Source organism: Cydia amplana, chromosome 5 (assembly GCF_948474715.1).
Source record: "Cydia amplana chromosome 5, ilCydAmpl1.1, whole genome shotgun sequence".
NCBI lineage: Eukaryota > Metazoa > Arthropoda > Insecta > Lepidoptera > Tortricidae > Cydia > Cydia amplana.
In genome coordinates this window covers 13,136,246-13,163,224 of record NC_086073.1, presented here as the reverse complement: position 1 = coordinate 13,163,224, position 26,979 = coordinate 13,136,246, and the positions used below count along the sequence as shown (strand labels likewise).

Genomic DNA, 26,979 nt, shown 5'->3' with positions numbered 1-26,979 from the left:
TTATTTAGAGATCTAGTGATATCATTTCATCAAACTGTCTATCGTATAGATAGTTGAAACAAAAATAATTTGATCCTTATTTATTAATAGCACACATCTGCGAAGAAATTCAAAGGTGTATGTGAAGTCCCCAATCCGCATTGGGCTAGCGTGGGGATTATAGCCCGAGCCCTCTCGCGAATGAGAGGAGGCCTGTGCCCAGCAGTGGGACGTATAAAGGCTGAATTATTATTTTTTATATTATTATTTATTAATAGGTACTTAAGTATTTTCATTTATACCACCAAATACCACATAAAACCTAATTATTATAGGAATATCAAAGAAATCAAAGGATAGCATGAGATGCAATTATTGGCGAATACAACAACTATAAGCAACTCTTGGCAGTGTGTTGCTGGTTACACCTTTAAGTAACACTTATTTTCTCATATAACATAGTAAGGATTTACCAAAATTATTGGATGGAACCATGATTATGAAATTGAGAAAAATCATTACAAGAATCACTCCACCTTGATGTTTTTCTTCCACCAATAACTCCTAAACGATTTACGGTTGACACAACACATAACAGGTTAAATAGGTGGTGAAAATAAAAATATATCAATACAAATCTTTAAGAGTTGACTTAAGTAATCCCTCTACAAATCGTTTGGGAAGTGATTTTTTCATGATTTTGAGGGCAATAAATAATCACTAACAAGTTAATAACTACCATCACGAATATTATTGTTCGTTATTTATATACAGGTAATCAATGTTTTACACCTGATTCAATTTAAAATTAGTGTTTTCCCTGAAAAATTAATGCTATGGATAGCAAGGGTTGCTGAAATTTATCAATCAGAATAACAGTAAAGTTTGATATTTTATCAAGGACAGGGTTTGCACGTTGTGTACAATCACAACAGCTAATAAAAGTGTTAAAGTAATTTTTTACTTTTTCTTAATCCTGTAATGAATGATTTTCATTAGTTGGTGACATTGTTAATAAATAATTTAAGACCGATTAAGGGTACTAGGACACACTTTATGGTTGAGTTTGGTGTAATCGAAAAAACGTTCTTCATAAAGTGTTCAATGCTATCATTTGAGGAGAGCCTATTCCCCAATAAAAGCACAAGAGCAGATTTACAATTATTTACACATCTATACCTAGCTCCCTCATTACATAAGTAATGCTATTAAAACGGCAAGCACTTCTGAAACAGATCCCATAAAATAATTAATGTAATTAATTTTTACATAACATACACCATAATTTAAAGTGTGTGTGTGCTTGACGGTGTTGGGCGCAAGGGATTACACCGTACTGTACTCCTTTTTCCTCTTCCTCTTCTCCCTCAGTGATGGCTGGTGGCACTTCCTGGATAACACTGGGGTAACCAGGATAATACGCTGTTGAAACTTGAAACCAGTTAATAAAATATGTTTTATAAATGAGAGCTGGGGCGCAAATCCATACAATTATATGTACATATGCATATAAATATTTTGTAAACTGAGTAGTTACAATGACCGAGCCTTGATGCCTTCTACTTTCCCTAAATTTTAATACCTTAGATTTCGTTTCAGTTGGAAGGAAAACATAGATAAAATATTTTTTGCAAAAGCATCTACTTATGTAGAAAAAACATCTGGGTTACTTCACCAGGATGTTTGTATAATAACCAATAACTCGGTAGGTATATGGATTTCCAAAATGTTGTAAGAAATTCTAAATTTAATTTTCGTTAAATCTGAGATCTTACATTATTTTCTCTCAATCAGCTTATGACACTTAAAGCACATATAGCATTTAAGTAGAATATTGTAATGTCTCTTTTCACACCACTGCTAACGTTCCTAGACATAAAAATACTGTATTTCAATTTACCGGTTTATAAATAATTGCGATAGCTGTGTTGTCTTCTCTCAGATGTATCTCAGTGTGGTAAACCGGAAAAGAGGGTCTTTAAATATAAACAAGACCACCATAATAACCTGAACAAAATTAATGTACCTAATGCATTCTATTAGGCTCATTTAATAATTTCCACACGGGTGTAAGTATTACTGTAAGTACTTAAATATCTGCAAAAAATATATATTTATAACCCTTTATTTTAATTAGCCACCAAATTATGTCACATTAGGTGATATATTGGCATTGTATTTCTTTAAAATATACGAAATTCAGTATAGGTACATTTATCTATTCAGCTCTTTAAATACACACATAACCATATTCATTAGCCAAACTTGTAGCTATAGGTACAACAACCCATTTATATGAGCAAAGTTCATTAAAACTAATAAGGACTTTATCTGTTGTTTGAGTTTGTATTTGTCCTTATTGGCTAAAGAAATAATTCTAGTATTACCCAGCTTTCTGAGGTAAGTACTAAGGATCTAGTTTCATTTGATTATAGCTCCATATAGGTAATGGTATCAAGACTAATTAAGTGTATCTTGTATATGTATGCACCTACATAGTATAAAAAACATTTTTAATAATGAGCTTCAACAATAGATATATAATCTAAACAATTGCTCATTATGTGACCTCTAGATCTTAGACACTTCATGAAAGGTCTAACACATATCGACACCTAGTCTAATTGTCTAATAAAAGGACTTATGTCATTACTTAATTAGTTTCATAACAGTTCCAATTCCCTGTTGACTTAAACTGCTTAGTTGCAATATATTTACATCTTAAATATATAGGTATCTGTATTTATTTCTCTTAGGATTTGGTAGAGAAAAATATTAAAGTTAATATTAAACTGTATAAGGTGTACATTATTTTATAAGAACATCATAGGCATATACACACAGTATATAGTTTTCTAGTATTTGACTATCAATTTCACAGAGTTGATCATATTTCGGAATATCTGTTGGCACAGACAAAAAATTTAATTTTGTATGACAAAATCCTTGTAAATATGATGTCACTGCAATTAAAGAAGTGTATTTAAATAAACCACAGCTTTTGAGAATTTGTTCTAAATGAACACAGGCTGTTGTAATGTCACTTGAGTGCGACCACTGACTGCAGAGAGGAAAATGTTGCTCCGCCTCCTTATCGCTGCTTTTGACCAGGGTTTTTGTATGTTGTAATGTTAAATGAATACTTTATCATATGAAACAAATACAAGTAACAGCAAAACATACATTGGAAAATATGATTGATAATTGAGCCCTTGAAGTTGAAGTACCAGGCCGTAAGCCATTAGTTTATCTGCTAGATTTTCTTATAATATCACTTGTCGACAGCATGTTGTAAAGTAATCTCTAATGCCATTTATTGTGCTTTAGTATTTACAGGACCGCTGCTTTAGCGAAGATTCTCAGTGATAATAATCACACAAAAGAAAGTCAAGTCACTTAAAAGCGACAGCCGGTTGCAGCACAAAATTGATTGAGAGCTAAATCATCACAGTTAGCAAACAAATACTTAGCCTTGTTCCTCACCGACAAGCATCTCAACAGCCGCAGTTCAAGTCGCTGGGCTCATCTTCAAAGCACCAATAAAATTTTACAGCGCAGATTATTTTTGCATAATCTTGTTTGGGTCATACTGGTTTTGTAATGTTCTTAATTATACATCTGAAAACAAACAACGAGGTTGTCCTATTAGGATTTTTCCATATCCAAATTTCTGGTGCCTCCGTGCACATTGATTAACTCATGGGGCCACAAAACCCAGTTCTAGCAAGACTTGTGGCCTTAAGTCCACTGCCATTGGCAGGTAGGATATGAGCCATATCTCAGTGCTGTTAGTAAGGAATAAGTGACAACACCACAATGTCCCAAATATACTGGCATTGAATGCACCTAGTATTAGTATGTGAAAGATTGCCAAGTCCAAATATCATCAGAGATACCTAGGTTAGTACTCCAAAAAGCTTAGTATAGCCATTTTGCAAACAGATGCACCTAGAATAGTGCTCCAGAATGCAGTGCACAGCTCAGTCACCATGTGCAGTTAGCAGACAGACACACCTATAATAGTGGCCCAGAATGCACAGTGCACAGCACAACCACCGTGTACAGTTAGCAGACAGATGCACCTAGAATAGTGCTCCAGAATGCACAGTGCACAGCACAACCACCGTGTGCGGTTAGCAGACAGATGCACCTAGAATAGTGCTCCAGATTGCACAGTGCACAGCACAACCACCGTGTGCAGTTAGCAGACAGATGCACCTAGAATAGTGCTCCAGAATGCAGTGCACAGCTCAGTCACCATGTGCAGTTAGCGGACAGATATACACCTAGCACAAACGTCGAAAATCATGAACAAATAAGCACTTGATATTGGTCCACTGTTGCACCTTCCTCCAACTTTGCAATTGGTCGGACCGTCGCACACCAATACTTTATTCCTTCACACATTCAATATACATTCACTATTATTTTCTGTAAAAAAGTTATATTTTATTAAGCCCCAATGGTCCAGGCTAACATGAATAAACACAATGACATTTGACAGCTGACAGCGCGGGAACCGTTCAACGTAGGAGTTACGTTCATAAATCAGATACATATTTTTAATTTTGGCTTTGCCTCTCTGTAACATTCATGGAACAGGCTACATGATAAAGCGCGTACTACAAGTTAAAATTATCATTGAAGAAGTTTGTGCAGCGTAATAATAATGCACTAAATAATGTCTCAACGCGCTGTCACGATCTGTATTATAATTATACATACATTTATTTATACATGAGATGACGGTTTTTCTCAAAACAATACGACGCGCCTATATAGAAACATAATTTTCCCAACTATGGAGGAGGATGTTATGATTATTTAAGTAGGTACGTACCTAGACAAGTTAGTAGGATGACACATGAACCAGATTTTTTATTACATTCATCCAGAATAGCTGGATTATTTTGAGTCAATCTAAAAATATATATACATAAGTATATATTATGATATAGGAGGCAAACGAGCAGGCGGATCACCTGATGGTAAGCTAAGCGATAGTGAGAACATATCAATTTATCAAACAATCGTAAGTTTCTAAAATACCAAGGATATAAAACACTATCTGTGTCTATTTTTATGGTAAATTAATGGATCAATAGTACGTAGATCGGTCACCGAGGAGAAACATTAAACCCCTGAGCTCGTAAAATTAGAGCTATTCCAATCGATGGCGCCTAATACGCGGATTATAGTCGATTTAGACTCTCGCGCGAGCCACGAGACGAGCCGCGAGCCGCGCCACAAGACGCGAGTCCACCGCTTACACTCGCGTTCGGCTTGTCATTCGGTTATAAACCTTATGCCGTGCCGTTAGTGTTTAAATTATATTAGCTCGACGAGCTTGCGAGCCACGAGACGAGCCGCGAGCCCACCGCTTACACTCGCGTCTCGTGGCGCGGCTCGCGGCTCGTCTCGTAGCTCGCGCGAGAGTCTAATCTGCCTAAGTGGCGCTCTGGCCATATCGCTTCGAGCCAAATTTCATACTTTGGTAAGTTTCGACTACGCATTACGAATCCTGTCGTGGCACTTAAGTCTTGCTCCTCGCAAAAATGATATCTATTACCATGGAGCGGAAACTTAGGTATCCGAATGATACAAGTACATACATTATTTGTGCTTGATTAAGTATATTCCTATCATGTTTAATTAGGTGCTTCAAGCCTCACGTAGTACGTGACACGTACTAAATGTTTGTGTATAAAATAGATAAATAGGTAGTCTACTTGTTTTACCTATCATCATCACTACATAGTATAAAACAAAGTCGCTTCCCGCTGTCTGTCTGTGAGTATGCTTAGAGCTTTAAAACTACGTAACGGATTTTGATGCGCTTTTTTTAATAGATAGAGTGATTCAAGAGGAAGGTTTATGTATAATTTGTTAACCAGTGCGAAGCCGGGCGGGTCGCTAGTCTTCAATAATGATCAAATCATTTGTAATGTAGGTAGACTATAAAGCAAACGTTAAAAAACACGTAGATATGTACATATTTAAATGGTCCATTAAACTAATAACCATGAATGTTGATGAATTACAAAACCTAATCTCACCTAACCTTACCATACGGATGGGGATGCTATTAAAACTAAATTAGACGTCAATGAGATGAGGTTTACATATTGTATGAAATAGTTTCACTTTTATATAATGTAGGTAGGTAATATTGTTTTCACCACATCTAGCCGCTCGGAAAGCCTCTCTTTATTCTTCTAAATTAGTGTGCGACGCTGCACTTTATCCTCTAGAGTAAATAGGTACAAAGTATTTTGAGTTGTTTCTTCAAAATATGTTCAAATCTTGTGCCTTGAAACCTCGCAGTGCTCAATATTCCACATTTTGAATTCAATTTTGGAAACATCTTGCTCGGGTGTTAATATTAAGCTCGAGAAGTAATTAAACAACAAGTTTACTCCCTTGTAAAATATATAAATAACTGTTACAATTGATTTTTTGTTAAGCATCAATAGTGTTCTTGTTCCCTACTATTTTATATATCTTAAATTTTAAGGATTTATGTAATTACATAAGTAGTATAGTATACCTACTTGTCTTCTGGGAAGGCATAATTCTATCCCATTAATCCAAATTCTGAAAAGTAGATTGTTTATAATTAAATGCAGCAATACCTATATAGCGTATGTTAAAGAAACATTTTAGATGCGCACTGCGCACATAACCATTCGTCTATCTCCTAACCTTACCCAATCCATAAGTATTTGTACCTCTGTCTAAAGTAGTTGAACTGCCTTATAGGTTACCTACAATGTAGTATCTTTGACAGTTCAATGCGCTTTCGGTCGATTCAATGGATAAAAAAAAGTAAAAAATAAAATAAAATAAATAAAAAATAATTAAAAAATTAAAAATAAACAAAAATAAAACCAAAATAAAATAACTTAATATAATATCTTTTTTAAAAAAAGGGAACCGCCTTCAAAAAACTAACCCACTGAAAAGTACAAAATAATTTTTATATGGCACCCCTTTACGTGTCCAGTCCCTATCCCACGGCGTAAAGCATTTTTTTGCCAAAAAGTAATTAATACCTAATAATAAGAAAATTAATAATCATCCGGGTAATTACTTAGTTTTTGAAGTCGGTGCCAAACCAAAATTTTTGAGAACCGATATTTTAGACAACGAAGAACGCTGTACTTACTTGCATTATAAAGACATACTTAGTTTACTCATTAATTTAGTTCTTGTAGGTACTACGTACTCGTATTGTTTTTCTGATTGGTAGTAAAGACTGTTTTTGTTGGTTTGGCACCGCCTTCAAAAACTAAGTAATTACCCGGATGATTATTAATTTTCTTATTATTAGGTATTAATTACTTTTTGGCAAAAAATTGCTTTACGCCGTGGGATAGGGACTGGACACGTAAAGGGGTGCCATATAAAAATTATTTTGTACTTTTCAGTGGGTTAGTTTTTTGAAGGCGGTTCCCTTTTTTTAAAAAAGATATTATATTAAGTTATTTTATTTTGGTTTTATTTTTGTTTATTTTTAATTTTTTAATTATTTTTTATTTATTTTATTTTATTTTTTACTTTTTAGTGATAGGTAGATACTTCATTTATTTTAGGTTTTGGGCTAAAATACTAGTTTGTTAGGCTCTCCATTTAGTCTACTAATGTTGGTGATGGCCTAACTCGATGATAATCGCAACACAACATAATATGTATGACGTTTTGGTGCTAAACGATTTGTATGTATATTGCTCCCACTTCCACTCCCATTCCCAGTCCCAGTCCGAGTCCGACTCCCACTTCCACTATTTTATCTAAATCGGTTTTAGCAACATAAATTTGTTGGTAGGTATACCGATAGCATGGCCACCTACCGGGTCCAATTGGTTTTTCAAACCATCCATGTACTGTACACTAAAACCTTCTCCAGAATGTAACAAATACTTTTCTGAAAACCGCATCAAAATCGGTTCAGCCAAACGCGAGATAATCACGAACAAACATACACACATACATACGTACATACATACGGGTCAAACTGAGAACGTCCTTTTTTTAAAGGCAGTTAGAAAAAAGTTCATCGACCCACCTAGTGGAACTCCGCAACATAGGCACACGACAAGTCGGTTAACCAAAACAAAGTTTGCCTATGTTGCACCAAACCTAAGTTCCACTAGGTACAGCAAGGGTTCAGCATCAGCTCTATCTTGGGTACTGCTCTCCCAAGTGCTCATCAAGATGTGACAGATTACCAAAATAGCGTGGGCCTATGTTGCACCAAACCTGAGTTCCACTAGGTACAGCAAGGGTTCAGCATCAGCTCTATCTTGGGTACTGCTCTCTCCAGTGCTCATCAAGATGTGACGGATGGCCAAAATAGCGTTGGCCTATGTTGCACCAAACCTGAGTTCCACTAGGTACAACCAGGGTTCAGCATCAGCTCAATCTTGGGTACTGCTCTCCCAAGTGCTGATCATGATGTGATGGATGACCAAAATAGCGTGGGCCTATGTTGCACCAAACCTGAGTTCCACTAAGTACAGCCAGGGTTCAGCACCAGCTCTATCTTGGGTACTGCTCTCCCAAGTGCTCATCAAAATGTGACGGATGACCAAAATAGCGTGGGCCTATGTTGCACCAAACTTGAGTTCCACTAGGGTACAGCCAGGGTGGTTTGGTGCTCTATCAGCTCTATCTTGGGTACTGCTCTCCCAAGTGCTCATCAAGATGTGACGGATGGCCAAAATAGCGTTGGCCTATGTTGCACCAAACCTGAGTTCCACTAGGTACAGCCAGGGTTCAGCATCAGCTCTATCTTGGGTACTGCTCTCCCAAGTGCTCATCAAGATGAGACGGATGATCAAAACAGCGTGGGCCTATGTTGCACCAAACCTGAGTTCCACTAGGTACAGCCAGGGTTCAGCATCAGCTCAGATCTATGTATACTAAAACCTTCTCCAGAATGTAAGAACCACTTTTCTGAAAACCGCATCAAAATCGGTTCAGCCAAACGCGAGATAATCGCGAACAAATATACATACATACATACATACATACATACATACATACGGGTCAAACTGAGAACCTCCTTTTTTTTTGAAGGCGGTTAACAAAGTGTGCTATAACAAGGACCATTATCTCTCGTTTTCCGGTGTCCTGCGAGTTAAAGGTCGGCCCTGAACGATTTCTCCTATAAGTATTTATACGTGGGTTGGGGCGATCGATTGCCGCCACCTACATTCGCCACCTCGTGTCGGGGGCGCGCTGCGACGATGATTGCAACTGTTTAGTGTTTACATGTATTTAGTAGTATATTTCGTTCTAAAAATTAGGTTAAAAACATTAATGAGGCCTCCTTACAATGCTATCAATAGTTACACAACAATACTAAATCTATACCAATTAAACGGTAGAAATAACAAAGCAACCTGTTAAAATCAAGCAGGGATAGGGCTAGGCCCATCCGTCCAAAGTGCAGGGTTATTTATTTCTTACTCAAATGTTGAGCAAACAATTGTACTTGTCACGTAACGGTTGTCTGCGGTGGGCCGTCCTCCCGAAAGCCCGCGAAACCCGTCTGCCGCCTATTTTAATTCGTTCCTGACTCACTGCCCTTGGCATACTCTCGGTTTACCTTACCTTATTGCATATTGCCATGCACACATTTAGACCAGCTGTCCCTTTGAGTACCTAAGTTTAGTTTTTGCAATGTAGCCTAACTTTTGCAAGAATTAATTATTTTAAAGGTTACAGGACGCAGCAGCAGCACTATTTATAAAAATATTTAATCAAGAAGGTTATCCATCAATTGATCGACTTTCATTCAATTTGAATTTTTCCTAAGTACTAAGAAAGCGTCATGTCCCTGACGATGATCCCTCACATCCATGTAAGTGTTGATCTGGAATGGAACTCCCGATAGTCCCTAGTAGACTAGAGGTTGATTGCATTGATCAATCTGCTAAGACAGTGTGTATCGATCGAGGTTGTTTGACCTATAGAATGTTTACGCGGAGCTATTTTGGATGCAGCAGCCGCGTGCGTAGAATAGCTCTACGGTACTGAAACTACTCGCCTGTAACTACAACCACTTACCGAGAAAACCAATATAAGTGTCGCCTTGAGATCCGTAACAACTATGCGTTACGTAGTACTAATCGAAGCTCAAACGTATACCAGTTAGCCGGAGACGATGCGCTTGATATCTATGCGACAGCGATTAGGAAATAAATCTGTATCAACATTGTAACAAACAATTTGACATTAAGAGACACGTCTCTCATAATTAGATGCTGACGTCATTAGTCCAATATAAGGATAAGAAGTACTTAATTGCACTTAGTAGCTGAACTGAACCACCGGGAAAACAAAAAAATAACAGTTACACTCAAAGAGGTACCTATAAATATGTATCTTGCATCTTTTGGTGTTCGATTGAGTTAAATTTTGCAATTCATTATTATGATGTCAATCCCCATTCTCCGCCGATCCCCAAAGTGCAAGGTCAGCTGTCTTCATTGAATTATGGGATTACGGCGGCGCCGCTTGCGTCAAACTGCGCCACCGGGATCGCGCGGCCGCGCCGCCGCCGCGGTGCATTCGAATGGCTTCTACATGTCCATGCTAATATTGCACGCTAATGCAACCAACGGGTCGCAATTCATAAAACTTGCAAGCTAATGCCGACTTACAATAACATTCTTATGCATAGGTGTTACAAGTGAAGTTTCAAGTTAAGAACAGCGTTTATATTTTAATTATATATTTTGGATGATTATGATTATGGCCTCATCTAATATTTTTTCTTAAGTGTTCCTTTAATCTTTATAATTATGTGTGATTTTCGAAAATAATAATTGAAAACAAATAAGTTAAACCGGTTTACTTAGCAGGTACACTCAGCATCAAAATTGTCAGCCTGACTGTCCTGTCACCCTAACGCCAAAAGTATCTACTATTCTCTGATAGCTTAACAAAAAAGATAGCTTTGTCTCTATATGTAGAACACACGAATTGTTGCAGATACGTTTTAACCGAAACTGTCGAGATATAGGTATCTATTTGGAAAAGTATTTGAGGGTATATCACATACTTTTGGTGCGTAGTCTTATCCTCTACTATTGATGTTAACTGCAAACCTAGATACCTAGTTCGGTATTGATTAAAATTCCGGTAACGTGGTAGGGTAACGCATGTCTAAAAGGAAGCGCCAGTCTAGTGCTCAATTAATTAAATTATTAGGTATATTGTTGTTAAGTTTTCCTAATATTAAAAAGCTCTTAATTAATTATTTTTCCTGGTCTGGTTGGTAGGTACTGTAATGACATGTGGATTTTATAAGTTGGATTCTGGCCCTTGGATGGTTCAGCGAATGACTGACGTATTGCAGATCTACAACCCTAATAATGCACTGTCTGCTGTATGATAGAATAATGATAAAACTACATTCCGTATGAAGTAATAAATACCTATCTGAATGAGTTGTAAATCAATAAAGAATTTCCATAAATAATGCGATCATAGCCGTTGCAGATAGGCTGTGGGAAAGTTTTTTGACGGAAAAGTCGATATAAAGGTATCCGGTTTTCATTACGGCACTCAAGTCTATATTTTATTGGATTCCTTTTTTCTATTTTACGTGTTTCGAATGAAACATTCTGAAATCGATAGACACACCACATAGACTTGGTCGCAAGGTTAATCTTTAACGCAGCACGTGTTCAGAAGGTGGTCTTGTCGATGGGAACCCGGTGAACTTAGCAGGTGACGCTTTGAAACTGCGTAACGCTCGTCAAAGCCTGTTGTAGCTGACTAGTTATAATAATATTTTATGTATTATGTGTAACACGTAGTACGTACTCTACGTTATGAATGATTGAATAACTGAACTGCGAGTATTGATAGCACGTCTCGAGTTCCGAAATCACTGAGAAAAGTTCAATCCTACCAGTTTCTAGCGATCTATAGATACATGGACACATGGCATCTAATTCTTATTTAAACTTCTTGTAACGTATTCAGATGCAACATACCATACCAAGATTAGTCAGTTACATTCTCAGGTGTTGTCATGTATCATTCCGTTCTGGGATCTCTTCAGATCAATAGCATACTTGTCATTACTCACATCACTGTGTTCATTTGCTTGTTTTGTCGCCAGATTCTTGTGCCGCTACGTGAAAGGCATCGTCCGACAGAAGATATGGGGGCAACAGGATGCCACGGTCGCGGGGCTGTTCACAAAACGCGCGGCGCTCATGCCCGACGCGCCTTGCTTCATTGTCGTCGGAGACCGCACTTGGACCTACAAGGAGGTGAGTGGTTTCTAGCTATCCCCAAACCGAGCAGCGCTTACGCTAGGCGAGTCTTGCTCTGAGCTCTGAGTAAATCTACGCGGCGCACGGCATGAGCTTATTTTTACTAAAAACCAATGCCGTGTGTGATCTCTAATTTATAGTAGGTAAGATTTAAGACCGGCATGAGCGTAAATCCAGTAATCCGTCCCTATTTTGTCAGCTTTTGATGGAAAGGGACTTCCACTTGTATTATACAAGCTACAAGCTTTTGATAAACGGGGCACAGATCTTAATATAGACAACACTCTAAATACGGGACCTTTTTAAAATGCGGACTGGACTGCTTTGAAATTCAAATATCCTCAGGCACAGGTAACAACTGAAGGGACACTACAATAGTATATTTTATTTGTATCATTTTAAAAACATCTAATGCACACTCTAATTGATATGGAATTATGGATGTTTGGTTCCTAAAAGGAACAAGGTCCTCCCTACATAAGTATTTATTTACTTAGATACAGCCCTGAAAGTCGTTGTTCTACTGATAACGTGAGAAGTAGTTACCTATCTACGTCGTCGTTCTGAAGATTCGTCTGATTATAGCGTATATCCAAGGTCGCCAGACCTAGGTCATTTCTTACTACTCATTAAATGCATTCATAATGGAAGGGTGACAATAGCCACTAATGCTACTGCCTACATGACTCATATATATTCATATATACATATTACTACGGTTTTCCGCGATATAACCGTATCAGGACAAACCAATTGAATACAAAGAATGCTGTTTAGAAAAAAACGGCAACGGTTTTTTTTGTATCCATCAATAACCAATATCTATACCAAAGAGAATTACGTAAACTATACCGACTTACAACGAATATGCAGCTAAATCTTTAAGGGTTTGTAATGACTGCGTACATAAATAGGAACACGCGGAACCGGAGCGATCTATCCAAAATAGCGGTACTAAAATTAGTCGTCAGAGAAATTACAAGTCTGGTTACTACCGTTTTGCAAATTGTAATTAGTAATTACATATTAGGTTCCTGTAGGTATCTTAGCATGCAATAAATGAATTAAAAATATCTAATGATAACTGGCCCATAAATCAGTTTATATAAATGTTTGACCTTAGTTTAAATCGTACCTACTGTAATTAATCAAATCAGGCGTCTCTGTCAGTGTCTGTTAAATGAAATCCTACACTAAATGTAAAAGATACTAAACCCGATGAATCCTTCACAGATGGCTGCCAAATCTAACCAAGTGTCACGCGTGATGCAAGAGCACGTCGGTCTGAAGCGTGGCGACGTGGTGTGCGTGTTCATGCCCAACTGCGCCGAGTACGTGTGGACGTGGCTCGGCATGGCCAAGCTCGGCGCCGTCTCCGCGCTCATCAACAGCAACCTGCGGCACAAGCCGCTGCTGCACTGCATCCAGGTCGCCAAGGCCAAGGCCATCGTGTTCTCCGACCAGATGGCGGACGGTATGATCCTCGCAGTACGTTGTTAGCATGGCCAGTCAGAGTATGGATGAGCCACCACCTCGCTGTGTACTAAAATGAGAATGTTACACAACGAAGGCCGCAAAAATATCTGACACCTATTTGTAGAGCCATAAGAGCGTGTCACACACATTTTTGCGGCCTTCGAAGAGTAACATATTATTGCCGGTGACTGTACATGTCTATGTATTAACAAAATAAATATGATACTGATTAAACGGCCTAAGTACTCAACCAACCAACCAACCTACTCAACCATCCTCAACTTCATTTCATTATTCATTACATGGAGTGATGTAATTGAATGATGTCTTTGATAATAAATAAATATGTCTTGTGTAAGAGTTCAAAAATATCCTTCTGTAGGAAGGCATACTTTCCCCCATTTATGTCGAAACATCTTATACAGTTGGTCAAACCAATTTGTCAGTCAGTAAGAACAGAACAGAAAAGAAGTGGTGCTAGTACTAGTGTAAGTCAAAGATAGTATGATTCTCTCTGTCTACGTTTGAAATGAGACTCGTCCTTTGACAAACTATATGTATAATGTGACTTGTTTGGACAGCCGTGGCCGAGGTCCGCAGCCAGCTGCCGGCCGACATGAAGCTATTCCAGTTGTACGGCACTCCGGCGCCCGGCGTGCTGGACTTCGGCGCGGAGATGGAGCGGCACCCGCCCGACTACCCGCTCGTCGCCGACCCGCCGCACTACAAGGACACGCTGCTCTACATCTACACTTCGGGCACGACTGGCATGCCCAAGGCTGCCGTGCTTCCCAATTCCAAGTATGTAGTAATATTTGCATCTTTTCCTGGTCTCAATAGTTCATAATTTTGTTTATTACTAGGGGAGCGTTCAAGTATTACGTAACGCAATTTTTCTGTACCCCCTAGTAAAACGTTACGTAACCACCAAGTGACCATTTTTTTACCTAAAGGCCACAATTATTTATTTAATACCACAAGAACGGTTACAGTATACCAATTACACCAATACCAATTACACTTGCTACTATACAATTATATCAATAGATCAATAGATAGTCTATTATGTGGCGTAAAGTACCGTAAAGTGGCGAAAAGTTCTGAAGGGTTAAAAAACAATGTTACGTAACGCGTAGTTCAAACACCCCCCCTCCCCCCAAATTCGTTACGTAATAATTGAACGCTCCCTAGCGGCCCGCCCCGGCTCTTGCATCAAAATCAGTTGCGTAGTTTTAAAGATTAAGCATACATAGGGAAAGACAGACAGACAGTGGGAAGCGACTTTGTTTTATCTTATGCCTGAGTATTAGCCTGGATCCCAATTATGGTCCAAATTATCCTATGACCAGTCGTGGTCGTAACTAATTTGTACATTTTGTACCTACTAGTAGTTATCTAAAACGACGAGTACTTATATGACAAGTTTGCTATTTTTTTTATAAGACATTTGTACACAAATTGACTAAGTCCCAGGGTAAGCTCAAGAAAGCTTGTGTTGTGGGTACTCAGACAACGATATATATAATATACAAATACTTAAATACATAGAAAACAACCATGACTCAGGAACAAATATCTGTGCTCATCACACAAATAAATGCCCTTACTGGGATTCGAACCCAGGACTGCGGCTTCACAGGCAGGGTCACTACCCACTAGGCCAGACCGGTCGTCAAAACCGCACTTCTTTTATTCGTTCGGCGTTTTCTTTTATTTACATTTAGTGTTCACCTATAGATTACTACATAATTATGATTAATTTGTGGTTTTCACTTGACAAATTTTATCTATAATTTCCTACCTGACGGTCATTTGAAAGGAAAAATAGACTATAGACTTTAAACTCATTAAGGGTACTCGACAGCACACAATGTACCTTTACCTACTTATCAATGGCGATCTCAAAGACAATCGTGCCTCGTATAGTCGTAATAAAATAATCATTATCATTTACCTCCATTTATATAGTTTCTTGAAGTCTATTGATTAAGAACCCACCTTTATCGTGACAGCGAAAATGACGTATGCTCGTTAATTTAATTATATGAACAGTTAACACACTGTCAGCGAAAGCTTTTTCTAAAAACCTCGGCTTAAAATAGCACCTCTTCGCCAGGTACCTTCTAGTGGTGCTGGCAACAGTGCACATGCTGGGGCTGAAGTGTTGGGACCGCATGTACAACCCGCTGCCGATGTACCACACGGCGGGCGGCGTGGTGGGCACGGGCGCGGCGCTCGTGGAGGGCATCCCGTCCGTCGTCCGCCCCCGGTTCTCCGCGTCCAACTACTGGACTGACTGTATCAACTATCAGTGCACGGTAACCAAACATATAAAGTACCTACCCTACTTCATGTTTTCACCGCGTAGTTGCTGAACGTGAATGCTACCGCTACCAGTGAATGCCTTTCCAACTTTGGAGGTACAGTCACCTGCAATAATATGTTACTCTTCGAAGGCCGCAAAAATATATGGCTCTATAAATAAGATCGTGATGACAGATATTTTTCAGGTCTTCGTTGTGTAACATGTTATTGCAGTCATGCACGCGACCGCTGAAAGTGAAAACAGCACGATTTCGATTATTGGTGGTTTACTCGTATGATATTTTTATCTTTACCCAAAAATACACCCTAGAAACTTACCCTACGTCACAGACCTAAGATAACATAAAGTACTGACCTAACCTAAGATCATTTTACGACCACGATACCCTGGTCTGATTTTCAAACTCAAGTAATTAAGAGAAATGTGAATATTGTAATAGAGTCATCATGCACTATGCACTTCTAAATTCTTGGAGTCGTTTATGTTGGTCTTGGTGTTGTGTAGGTATTATGTATTTTGAATAAGGTTTAAGAATTGTCAGTTAACAATGTGAATAATGGTACATAGAGACTTAGGCTGCTGCTTGCTCAAGTAGGCATTTCCATCTACTGAAAACACATATCAGCGTGTCGTGACCCTGAATGTGGATTTATAATTATTTTATTTAGCTTACTTAGGGGAGATAGGGGAGCATTGGGCAGTCGGGAGGTTCGGGCACCACCTTGTAAGTCGGGTCGTATGAAAGGTACTTAATTTTGTATACTGTGGTAGTTTAGCTTACTAACTGGCAACACCGCTCAGGCTAATGTCATCTGCCATTTTGATTAGTTGTCAGTGTCACATGGTGTCGACCGTTTCGTGCGTGCAATAGTAAATATTTTGATGTGATTTCGAAGGAAATAACAACGTGATCTGCGTAAAGCCGTAAGTTTCTGTATTGTCATCTAGTTATGTGTTTACGAAAGTTAATATTAACGTATAAATTAAGGTAAAACATTAGACTACAAAAAACATATTTGAATTTATTTGTGAAATGAAGGGGTGGGGAGCATTGAACACTAATTTTAAAGGGAGGTTTGGGCATGCCCAATGCTCCCGTCACGCCAAAAGAACAAAGAAAAAGAAGACAAAAAAAATAAAAATACAGGGAAGAAAGCAATACCTAAACTTGATAAATCTTTAACATCGAAACAGAAGAAATAAAGGAAAATAAGCAGTGACGAGGAAATAGAAAATGAATGTTTGGAGGAAGAAAATTCGTTTGATGAAGATGATGTGGTTGTATTAGATAGAAATTTTAAGGTCAAAGATTATGTGCTAGTGAAATTTGACACTAAGAAAACTGTCTATCACTATGTTGGCCAAATTGAAGAAGTTCGTCACTCGATGGCAAGTTGGCAACTATTAAATTTATGCGTATGAGTAAGATACGTAATACATTTATGTATCCAGAGATTGAAGATATATCAAGTGTCCCATTGAAAGACATCAAAACTAAATTGCCAAACCCAAAGATATGGGTCAAGCGTGGCAGCTCTAAGTATACTTTTGATAAGCCCATCTGGGTTATACCGTATCTTAGATAAATTTTATTATTGAAGTAAGAATACTGAGTATTGAGTACTAAATCTATAGTATTTTTTTGTTTTGAGTACTTATAGTTTAAAACAGTTGATTGTTTGTTGATTTTATTGCAAGTTTTTATGATTATATTATTTAATATTCAAGTAATTTACCAGTAAGTGGCCTATTTAATACGGTGCCCAAACCTCCCATTGAGGTGTCCAAACCTCCCGACCATTGGGAGGTTTGGGCACTTTTGACAGTATTCAGAAAATCTCTTGCAATTTTGAGACTGATTATAATTGTATAAGTGTTCTTCGTTATAATTGAAGCCAAATATATGTGCTACTAATATAAGGAGTAAAAAGTTGATTTTGTTAAAAAATTGCATTTTTATTAAGGCTTAAGTAAAAAAGTGCCCAATGCTCCCCTATCTCCCCTACATATTGTTTGAGAATGTCTATGTCTATGACACCGTAAGATTGTGAACCCGTTAGTTTATAATCTAACGTAGGTTAGGTTAGGTTAGACTATAATCTCCCTACCGTCAGTTTATAATGTAAGTAGCGAGATTATAATATGACGAGTGTTTACAATTTTACGGTGACATATAAAAAAAAGATAAAAATATATTTTATTGCACGGAAAGGATACAACAGTGGTTACAACACGAGTTACTGGTAAGAGTTGTGCATAACTAAATTGACATGCCGAAATTCCAGGAGTCCCCCGCACTAGGCTAGGCCTGTATCGCGGGAGACCAGATGTACATTGTATGTCATGCAAGTTAACTTAAGAGGAGAGGTTAGGTTAGGTTAGACTATAATCTCCCTACCGTCAGTTTATAATGTAAGTAGCGAGATTATAATATGACGAGTGTTTACAATTTTACGGTGACATATAAAAAAAAGATAAAAAAGATAAAAATATATTTTATTGCACGGAAAGGATACAACAGTGGTTACAACACGAGTTACTGTTAAGAGTTGTGCATAACTAAATTGACATGCCGAAATTCCAGGAGTCCCCCGCACTAGGCTAGGCATGTATCGCGGGAGACCAGATGTACATTGTATGTCATGCAAGTTAACTTAAGAGGAGAAAGATACCTAAGTCTAATTTTAACAATTTAATATATGCCATATGATTAAATAAGCGTGTCGTTGTGTCCAGGTGGCGCAGTACATCGGCGAGATGTGTCGCTACCTGCTGGCGCAGCCGCCGCGGCCGACCGACGCGCAGCACCGCGTGCGCATCATGGTGGGCAACGGCATGCGCCCGGCCATCTGGCAGAGCATCGTTGACAGGTCACTTGTTATAGTAGTAGTAGTAGTAGTAGTAATCACTTTATTGTACACAACACAGGTTTACATAATGTTTACAGAAATAAAGGTACAAAGGCGAACTTATCCCTGTAAGGGATCTCTTCCAGCTAACCTGCTGCTATACTTCTTCTTCTTCTTCCTCGCGTTGTCCCGGCATTTGCCACTGGGGTCCGCTTGACAACTAATCCCAAGAATTGACGTAGGCTCTAGTTTTTACGAAAGCGACTGCCATCTGACCTTCCAACCCAGAGGGGAAACTAGACCTTATTGGGATTAGTCCGGTTTCCTCACGATGTTTTCCTTCACCGAAAAGCAACTGGTAAATATCAAATGATATTTCGTACATAAGTTCCGAAAAACTCATTGGTACGAGCCGGGGTTTGAACCCGCGACCTCGGATTGAAAGTCGCACGCTCTTACCGCTAGGCCACCAGCGCTTTTTGTCACTTGTTATAAGTACTTACTTGTTTTATTTAATCGAAATAATTAATTTCAGCCATTTTTAGAACATTACTCGTTTACCTAGTATGTATTTAGGTACCTTATCTACTTAGTATAGTATAATATGTGGATGAATAGTGACTAACCATTCAAATAGAAACGCTGGCCGCTGAACTTTTTAGTAGGAACCTAACCTCATTTACTTACTTGCGCTGCTATTTAATTAAATATGTAGTAATTTATCATGATTTGAATATAAGAAATAAGTTGGGGCCGCAGCGGTTGCCTAATCAGCCGAAGGCATTGTTGTCTTAATGAATGCACGAGTAAGCTAATGTTGTTTGTTGTGACATCGTTTACAGGTTCAAAGTGCCCCAGATAAATGAAATTTACGGTGCGACGGAGGGCAACGCAAACATCAGTGAGTTTATATTTTATCACTTTGACATCACTTGTAAACAAAGCTTAGTACTGTTTGTAGTTATGATAACAGGGTATTTGCATATACGCAGGACGAATTTCTTTGAATTTATTAAACTAATGAAACACGGTATTTTAATGATTTTGAATGTAAGATAGCGGAAAGATGTAGGTATATAAAGAGAAGAGACATTATTAGCTATAAAACTTTTTTTTACATTTAAGTACATGAGAATCTACTCGCGGATTCAACTTATAATAATTTTAATAGTACAGTACCTACCAACAAATCTCGCGCCAGTTCTTTTTATTCAGCCTATAATACCTGCAGTATAAAGTCAACCTAGAGAAAGATTATATCACACCAAATCAAATGCAATCTCCAGACGAAATTGCAATCAGAAGTTAATTATAGTTAACGATCATAAAAAAGATCAGCTGATAACAGAGGCTGCAAAACTTGCGAACACCATAAAACCATAATACCTAATATTAACTAAGTAGGTCCTTTCCGCTCATTGGTCACCACCACCTGCTTTGCCTATTCACAAACCATCTTAAGGTGGGATCAGACGGTTCACTCGGATGAATGTTCACTTGAGTGAATGTTTCATTTTCCTTTCATTTCACGTTCACACGACTGCTGGAAAGATTATTCATTTATTATTTTCGTTCACTATGGCGCCGAATGAAGTTGTACGAAAGCGTCGTCGGTGGTGTGTGCTACCTTGGATCGCAAGAAGAAATTTATTTGGTGCCTCGAAAACATTGCAGAGAGAACTAATAGCCGATGAAGATCCGGAATCGTATTGCAATCATTTGCGGATGACTAACAATAATTTTGAAGAACTTCTACTACCTTTTAGGTCCATTAATAGCGAAAGAAAACACTTTAATGAGAGACAGTAGGTATACCTAGCCGAATATAACTCCAAATTGTAATCTTTGTCTAGCTAGATTGTGAGCTACAGAATTCGAGAAAAATATGCATAATCCGAATGAACGTTCATTTCTGTGTTCACACTGTTCATTTTTTGTTCATTCGCACTCCGAATGAAAGATGCCGAATGAAAATATCCAACATTGTTGGATTCTTTCACTAATGAATTCATTTTTCACTTTTGGTTCATTTTGTGTTCAGACGTGTCACTTTGAGTGAAAGATGAATAATGAAACTAGAAAATGAACAAAAAATTAACCGTCTGATCCCACCTTTAGGAAAGTAGGTACCAACCTGTCACATGATCGGGAGTTATCGAGATCCAGGGGAGAGCCTAAGGCCCAACTAAGGCCACTCAGTGGAACACTCAAATAGGCTAGTAAAAAAATATTAATGTACAGTTTCCGTGGTTTTAGTAAACGTGGACAACACAGTGGGCGCGGTGGGCTTCCTGCCGAAGATCCTGCCGGCGAGCGCGCTGCCCATCGCCGTGGTGCGCGTCGACGAGCAAGGCGCGCTAGTGCGCGGCCCTGACGGCTTCTGCATCCGCTGCGACCCGGGTAACATTTATAATTCGTAAATAGTACATTATTGTCGAGGTTCGGAAGTAGCTACTTGCAGGCTGAGGATTCGTTTTAAACGGACGACCTTGGGATTCCGTTTAATTGAATCCGAAGCCAGCAAGCAGCCTTCCAGCCGAGTCATATATAGTGCTTTTCTCAAAAATGGTGCAAGAAATAGAAATATTTTACGGAACTTACAGAAGCAACGTTCTAATTTTCCATTAATTTTCACAGAAAAAAATACAACCATTAAAAAAATTAGCTTGCCGCCTTTAAAAAAAAAGAAGTGTATTTTTCTGCTGAAAATACGCCAACCTATTTGACACACGTAAATAGTCGCGGTACCAACATTAAGCCTGTAACAGACTATCATCGCACCGCACCGCGACCTTGGAGCGTCGCACCCATAAGTGAGAGCGAGAAAGAGATATCTGTTTCTCGCTCTCACTTATGGGTGCGACGCTCCAAGGTCGCGGTGCGGTGCGATAGTCTGTTATAGGCTTTATAATAATAAGTGCTGATCATCTGTTTGGCTGTTTAAGGGACCTATGCCTTCATTTGATATGGCCATTTGAAGTTTTAAAAAGTTTGGAACTCGTTAAATAATGGAATTTGTATGCGACATTGCAGTCCCGAAATCGAGACTGCAATGTTTTTAACTTTTTAATTTTTTGAATGACCATAAACTACGCACTTCGCGACCTATTTTTTAACCGGCAACGTCGACTTTGCCGTCCATTTTTGAGAAAAATAAATTAAATTGCAAACATTGTCAAACTCCGGTTACGTAGGCGACCGAAAGAACTGGTCACTCTACAATCTAAATAGTAGATACGATGCGGCTAAACGTAGGCCGCCTTATTGAAGAACGTATCGCAATGACAATCCGGCTAATCGTCGAACCGCCGCATTTCAAGACGCCCCTGTTTTGTAAAATGGCTAGCCGTAATGTAATACGGCGGATTATACGATCCGACTGCGACATTTACACAGTTTACACTTAAGTTTCCATTTTCAACTACTTTAGAGATATAAGTTCGCCTGTGAAATTGTTAATGCTTTTTTTTACAATAAAGATTTTATTCAAACATTCGTTACATACCGTAAATATCTACTATATTATATATTTTTCTCCATTTCAGGCGAACCGGGCATGTTCATCGGTCTCATAGCTCAGGGGAATGCATCGAGGGAATATTACGGTTACGTCGACAAGGTAGGTTAATCCTTCCAGCATTGAATTATTGTTCGGCGACAGTTTCATGAGTTTTACAAATTATTTTTTACCTCAGCAGCTCGAACAAGGGTACTTTGCTACTTAAAAACAGTGAGCAAAATCGCATTTTGCTCACTGAGTGAGACAAAATGAGCAAAATGCGATTTTGCTCACTGTTTTTAAGTAGCAAAGTACCATTGTTCGAGCTGCTGAGGTGAAAATTTAATTGTTGGTATATCTTAAGAAAACATGAGTTAATAGAGGTAAGTGATGAAGAAGTAATACATTTAGGGTTCTCTAATATGTTCTCACTGCTGAGGTGAAAAATGTTGTGTACTACACGAGATCAAAGTTATTTACATCTCGTGCGCTTTTAAGTCCCTTACTACGCTCAAGATTCTAAATTAGATTCATATTATAGAATCTTTCGCTTGCACGGGACTCAAAATAAGCACTCGAAGAAATATCAAACTTTGATCTCTTGTTGTACAAATAACTATTCTTTTATTCCAGACCGACAGTAACAAGAAGCTAGAGCGCGATGTGTTCAGAAAGGGCGACGCGGCGTTCGTGAGCGGCGACCTCCTGGTCGGCGACGAGCTCGGCTACCTGTACTTCCGCGACCGCACCGGCGACACGTACCGCTGGAAGGGCGAGAACGTGTCCACGGGCGAGGTGGAGAACGCGCTCGCCGCCAGCCCCGCGCTCGGCAACAGGGAGGTCGTGGTGTACGGCGTCTCGGTGAGTGGCCATTGACATACACTTTTATGATGACATTAATTGCGTACCGGGATTGTTTATTGATAATTATCTTTGCTTATGCTGCAGAACAACGGGCTTAACTACACTAGATTAACCTAATAATAAAATCGAGTAGAACTTAGTGTAAGGCCTGAGTGGACGCTCGAAGCGGAGCGTTCGGCGGGGCGTGCAGCGTGGCGTCGAGCTCACAAGTAATTTGAGCAACGTGCACTAAGGCCGCTACTATACGCTTGTATTTGTTTAACATACACGCCACACGCCCCGCCCCGCTGCACGCCCAACTCGAGCGTCCACTCGGGCCTTACACTTATTCTTGTTAGGGAACTTGAAGGATCAATTCTCTTTTCTTAGGCCTAATCGTGATCACTCCGCTTAGAGCTTATTAATACTCTGCTTTGCGCATAGAGAGACCGCATACATCGTCACGTAATAGGTACGATGGTCTCCAGACTCTTTGTACGCAACATACAGCTCCAACCTACAGCGATAAGTACCTTAAATAAAATGATGACAACGAAGGTACTTAACTGATAAAATTGGGCCGTCGATCAAGTGTAAGTAATCGAATGTCGATTTGAATAATTGTCGAGAAGGTAATAGTTATAACTGTCCGATATAATAGTAGAATGTATGCATTTCAGATTCCCCAGACGGAAGGTCGCGCGGGCATGGCGGCGGTGGCGGACCGCTCGCGCGGGCTGGAGCTGGCGCGGCTGGCGCGCGACGTGGACGACGCGCTGCCCGCCTACGCGCGCCCGGTGTTCCTGCGCATCGTCGACGACCTCGACGTCACCAGTAAGGCCCGACCCGACTCTAATCACAATCGTATATCGTCGGGTGACAAGTAAAAGTCACTAAGTACGGTATCATCTTGGGTCGTCCCATTCGTTTTTCGTCAAGTTCTTAAATTAGTCCTATTCTGCTTTCGTCACTCATTCTACATTCGTCACAATCGTCGGTGGCTTTCAATGTAGAATGAGTGACGAAAGCAGAATAGGACTAATTTAAGAACTTGACGAAAAACGAATGGGACCACCCAAGATGATACCCTAAGTACTATCAAAATATTAAAGTAACAATGCACTTTATTACACTTGTAACACGGTTTATTGTCCAATAATTTCAATGATGTTAGTTACTTGTCACCCGACGATATAAAAACGCCAATCGAAGCTTACGATGAAAATGATTACCTACGTCACTTTTCGTTCGCATCTGTCATCCTGATCCATTTTTTTTCGATTGCGTTTGTCGATAAATGATTGTCTTGGCCCTTCCTGCATCGTCTTTTTTTGACCTGTAATCGTAGCGCGCTCCTGAACATCGTGTAAGAGCTCATTTAGACGGCGCGCGAACTCGTATACGATTTAAGTTACAAATAACGCAATGTAATGAAACTCGCATGCGAGTTCTCGCCCCGTCTAAATGAGCCCTAGTTCGGGTAGGTCTGAACCCCGTCCTGTCTCTAGCTAGTAGTATCCAGGATTGACTTCCGATCTTTTGAATTTCATCGATACCATCGAGCTGGTACCACGAGGAAGTAAACCTGGCCGTCGTGCTATCTATGGCGATCGTGCTATGGGCGTTAAAAGATTATGGGCGTTAAAAGATTGCCCCAGCAGAACATCTCTGATGGGATTATAGGTAGTTCACTAGTTCTGAATTTATAGTTATCCTCATAACAAAAGATATATAAAAAAAATTGTTTGTTGCCCCCAGGCACATTCAAACTAAAGAAGCTGCAGTACCAGAAGGAGGGCTTCGACCCGGACGTGATCCGCGACCCGCTGTACTTCCGCGCCGGCGCGCAGTTCGTGCCCGTCACCACCGACCTCTTCAAGGACATCTGCAGCGGCCGCGTCAAGCTCTAAACACACCCACCCCCGAGACCCATGCAAGGGAAACGTGAGCAAGTGAGATTGACGCAGACACATTAGGCTATGAGCGCGCTTCAACTATGTTACAGATTGTTAAGGCTCGTTTAGACGGGGCGAGAACTCGCAAGCGAGCTTGATCAACCGGCTGAATTGATGTAACCTCAATAGTCCGCAATGTAACTAAAATCGTATACGAGTTTGCGCGCCGTCTAAATGAGCTCTTAGTGTATTATATGTACGGAAATTGGTTGAGTTTTTATCAGTTATGGTGTCATGCGTCACTCAAGTGTCGAACAGATGATAGACGATAAAAGTGCAACCATCTTAGGCACGCCGGCTCATACTACTTACCAACCTGGCAATTTGCCGTACATTTCTGGTTCGATAATTATATTCAGGTACATATCGACCCAGAAATCTACCTACCTATACGGCCATTTATTCGTAACATACAATTAGAGAACTAAATGTACCTACCTAAAGTTATTTTATAACTGCGCTTACAACCCAATATTAAATAAGAGGCAAGACGCATGACCTTAAAAAAAACTTTTTTGTTATAAGTAATATTTTCGTGTTGTTTTCTCTGTGTTTACAAACTCATACGGCTCTGGGCTTCACTCGATGCCATAGCACTATTCTTACACCGCACTCCGCAATCAAAGGTGTCGAGGTCTGCCTATAAAAGTCAAAGATTTTGCTCCATTAATGAACATATAACTAGTTACCTATTGTCATAAGCCGGTACTTACAATTAGCTTTCTTTAGCGCGTTTTTGTTTGTGATTTGGTACAGGGTCGGAGCTAGTAGCGAAATTAATGTTTTACTTAGGCCGTGTTGAAAACGCAGGTCTGAGACCAAAGTGAAGGCGGATAATTGATTTATACGATTAATTGATGCTGTACTATAACTAATTAGATTATCTTACATATTTTATGATGATTATAATGTTAAGGTGATATTTTTACGTTGTTAACTTATTTAGTGGAAGTGTTTACTTTGCACTTATTTGTGAAATTCACTATAATATTCTGATGCGGTTAATGGTATTTTACGTGCTAGTAAAATGGTGGTAGAACTATTTCCGTAATTAGTATGTTACTGTTGGATTGTGAACGTTTTAAATCAGCGAGTGTTGTGGTGCAGGCGAGCAGTCAATTAGATGCGCAAGGCATGTTCTATAAACACATTACGTATATCTATTTGCGTAATTATATTTCCTGAAATATATAGTAACAAGTACTTGGGTACGACGCATTTTTTGTATATAAATATTATTTTAAATAAACATGACAGTTGGTAATATTTTGGTAACCTGAAATATTTTTTTGAATATTTTATTTAAATTCATTACCTACATGTAAAGTAAAAGACTACACTGCTAAAAATGCCACACACCCTTATAATTATTATTAAAAGTCATCCATTTCAAATGTTAAATCCTAATCAATTTAAAGCAATAAATATTATCTAGAACATTTACCTACATTATTATGACACTATGAATGTGAGAACAAATATTTAGTCTAATACAAATATATGTAGATAAATTTATATTGTAGATAACATTCCACCGTCTAGTCTCATAAGCAGTTTTATTTGGAGAAAAAGGGCACCCAGCATTCTTTATGATAGATTTATAAGTTCCTGTTTGAAACATAAGGGTTTTATTTTTATTTTAAGACAGTTATTTCAATGGAACGTCTATTATATTGTTTGAAACTTATTTTAAATATGTGTTGCGTGCAGCTGAAAAATGAAACTTGGAAAAACAAAGCGTAACAGTACAAACATTGTA

General features: G+C 38.9%; 1 protein-coding gene across 1 annotated transcript in view; it reads left to right on the top strand.

Annotated features, from left to right (window-relative positions):
• The window catches only part of LOC134648084 (long-chain fatty acid transport protein 4-like), a 29,771-nt gene extending 4,577 nt beyond the window's left edge, over window positions 1-25,194 (top strand). The window contains exons 2-12 of the mRNA XM_063502537.1: window positions 12,116-12,269; window positions 13,506-13,746; window positions 14,330-14,549; window positions 15,865-16,066; window positions 18,811-18,944; window positions 19,766-19,824; window positions 21,180-21,323; window positions 22,469-22,542; window positions 23,056-23,283; window positions 23,946-24,099; window positions 25,024-25,194. Coding sequence (XP_063358607.1) covers window positions 12,116-12,269; window positions 13,506-13,746; window positions 14,330-14,549; window positions 15,865-16,066; window positions 18,811-18,944; window positions 19,766-19,824; window positions 21,180-21,323; window positions 22,469-22,542; window positions 23,056-23,283; window positions 23,946-24,099; window positions 25,024-25,175 — 1,762 coding nt within the window. The 3' untranslated portion in view covers window positions 25,176-25,194. The remainder of the gene's footprint in view (window positions 1-12,115; window positions 12,270-13,505; window positions 13,747-14,329; window positions 14,550-15,864; window positions 16,067-18,810; window positions 18,945-19,765; window positions 19,825-21,179; window positions 21,324-22,468; window positions 22,543-23,055; window positions 23,284-23,945; window positions 24,100-25,023) is intronic.
• The last annotated feature ends 1,785 nt before the right edge of the window (window positions 25,195-26,979 follow it).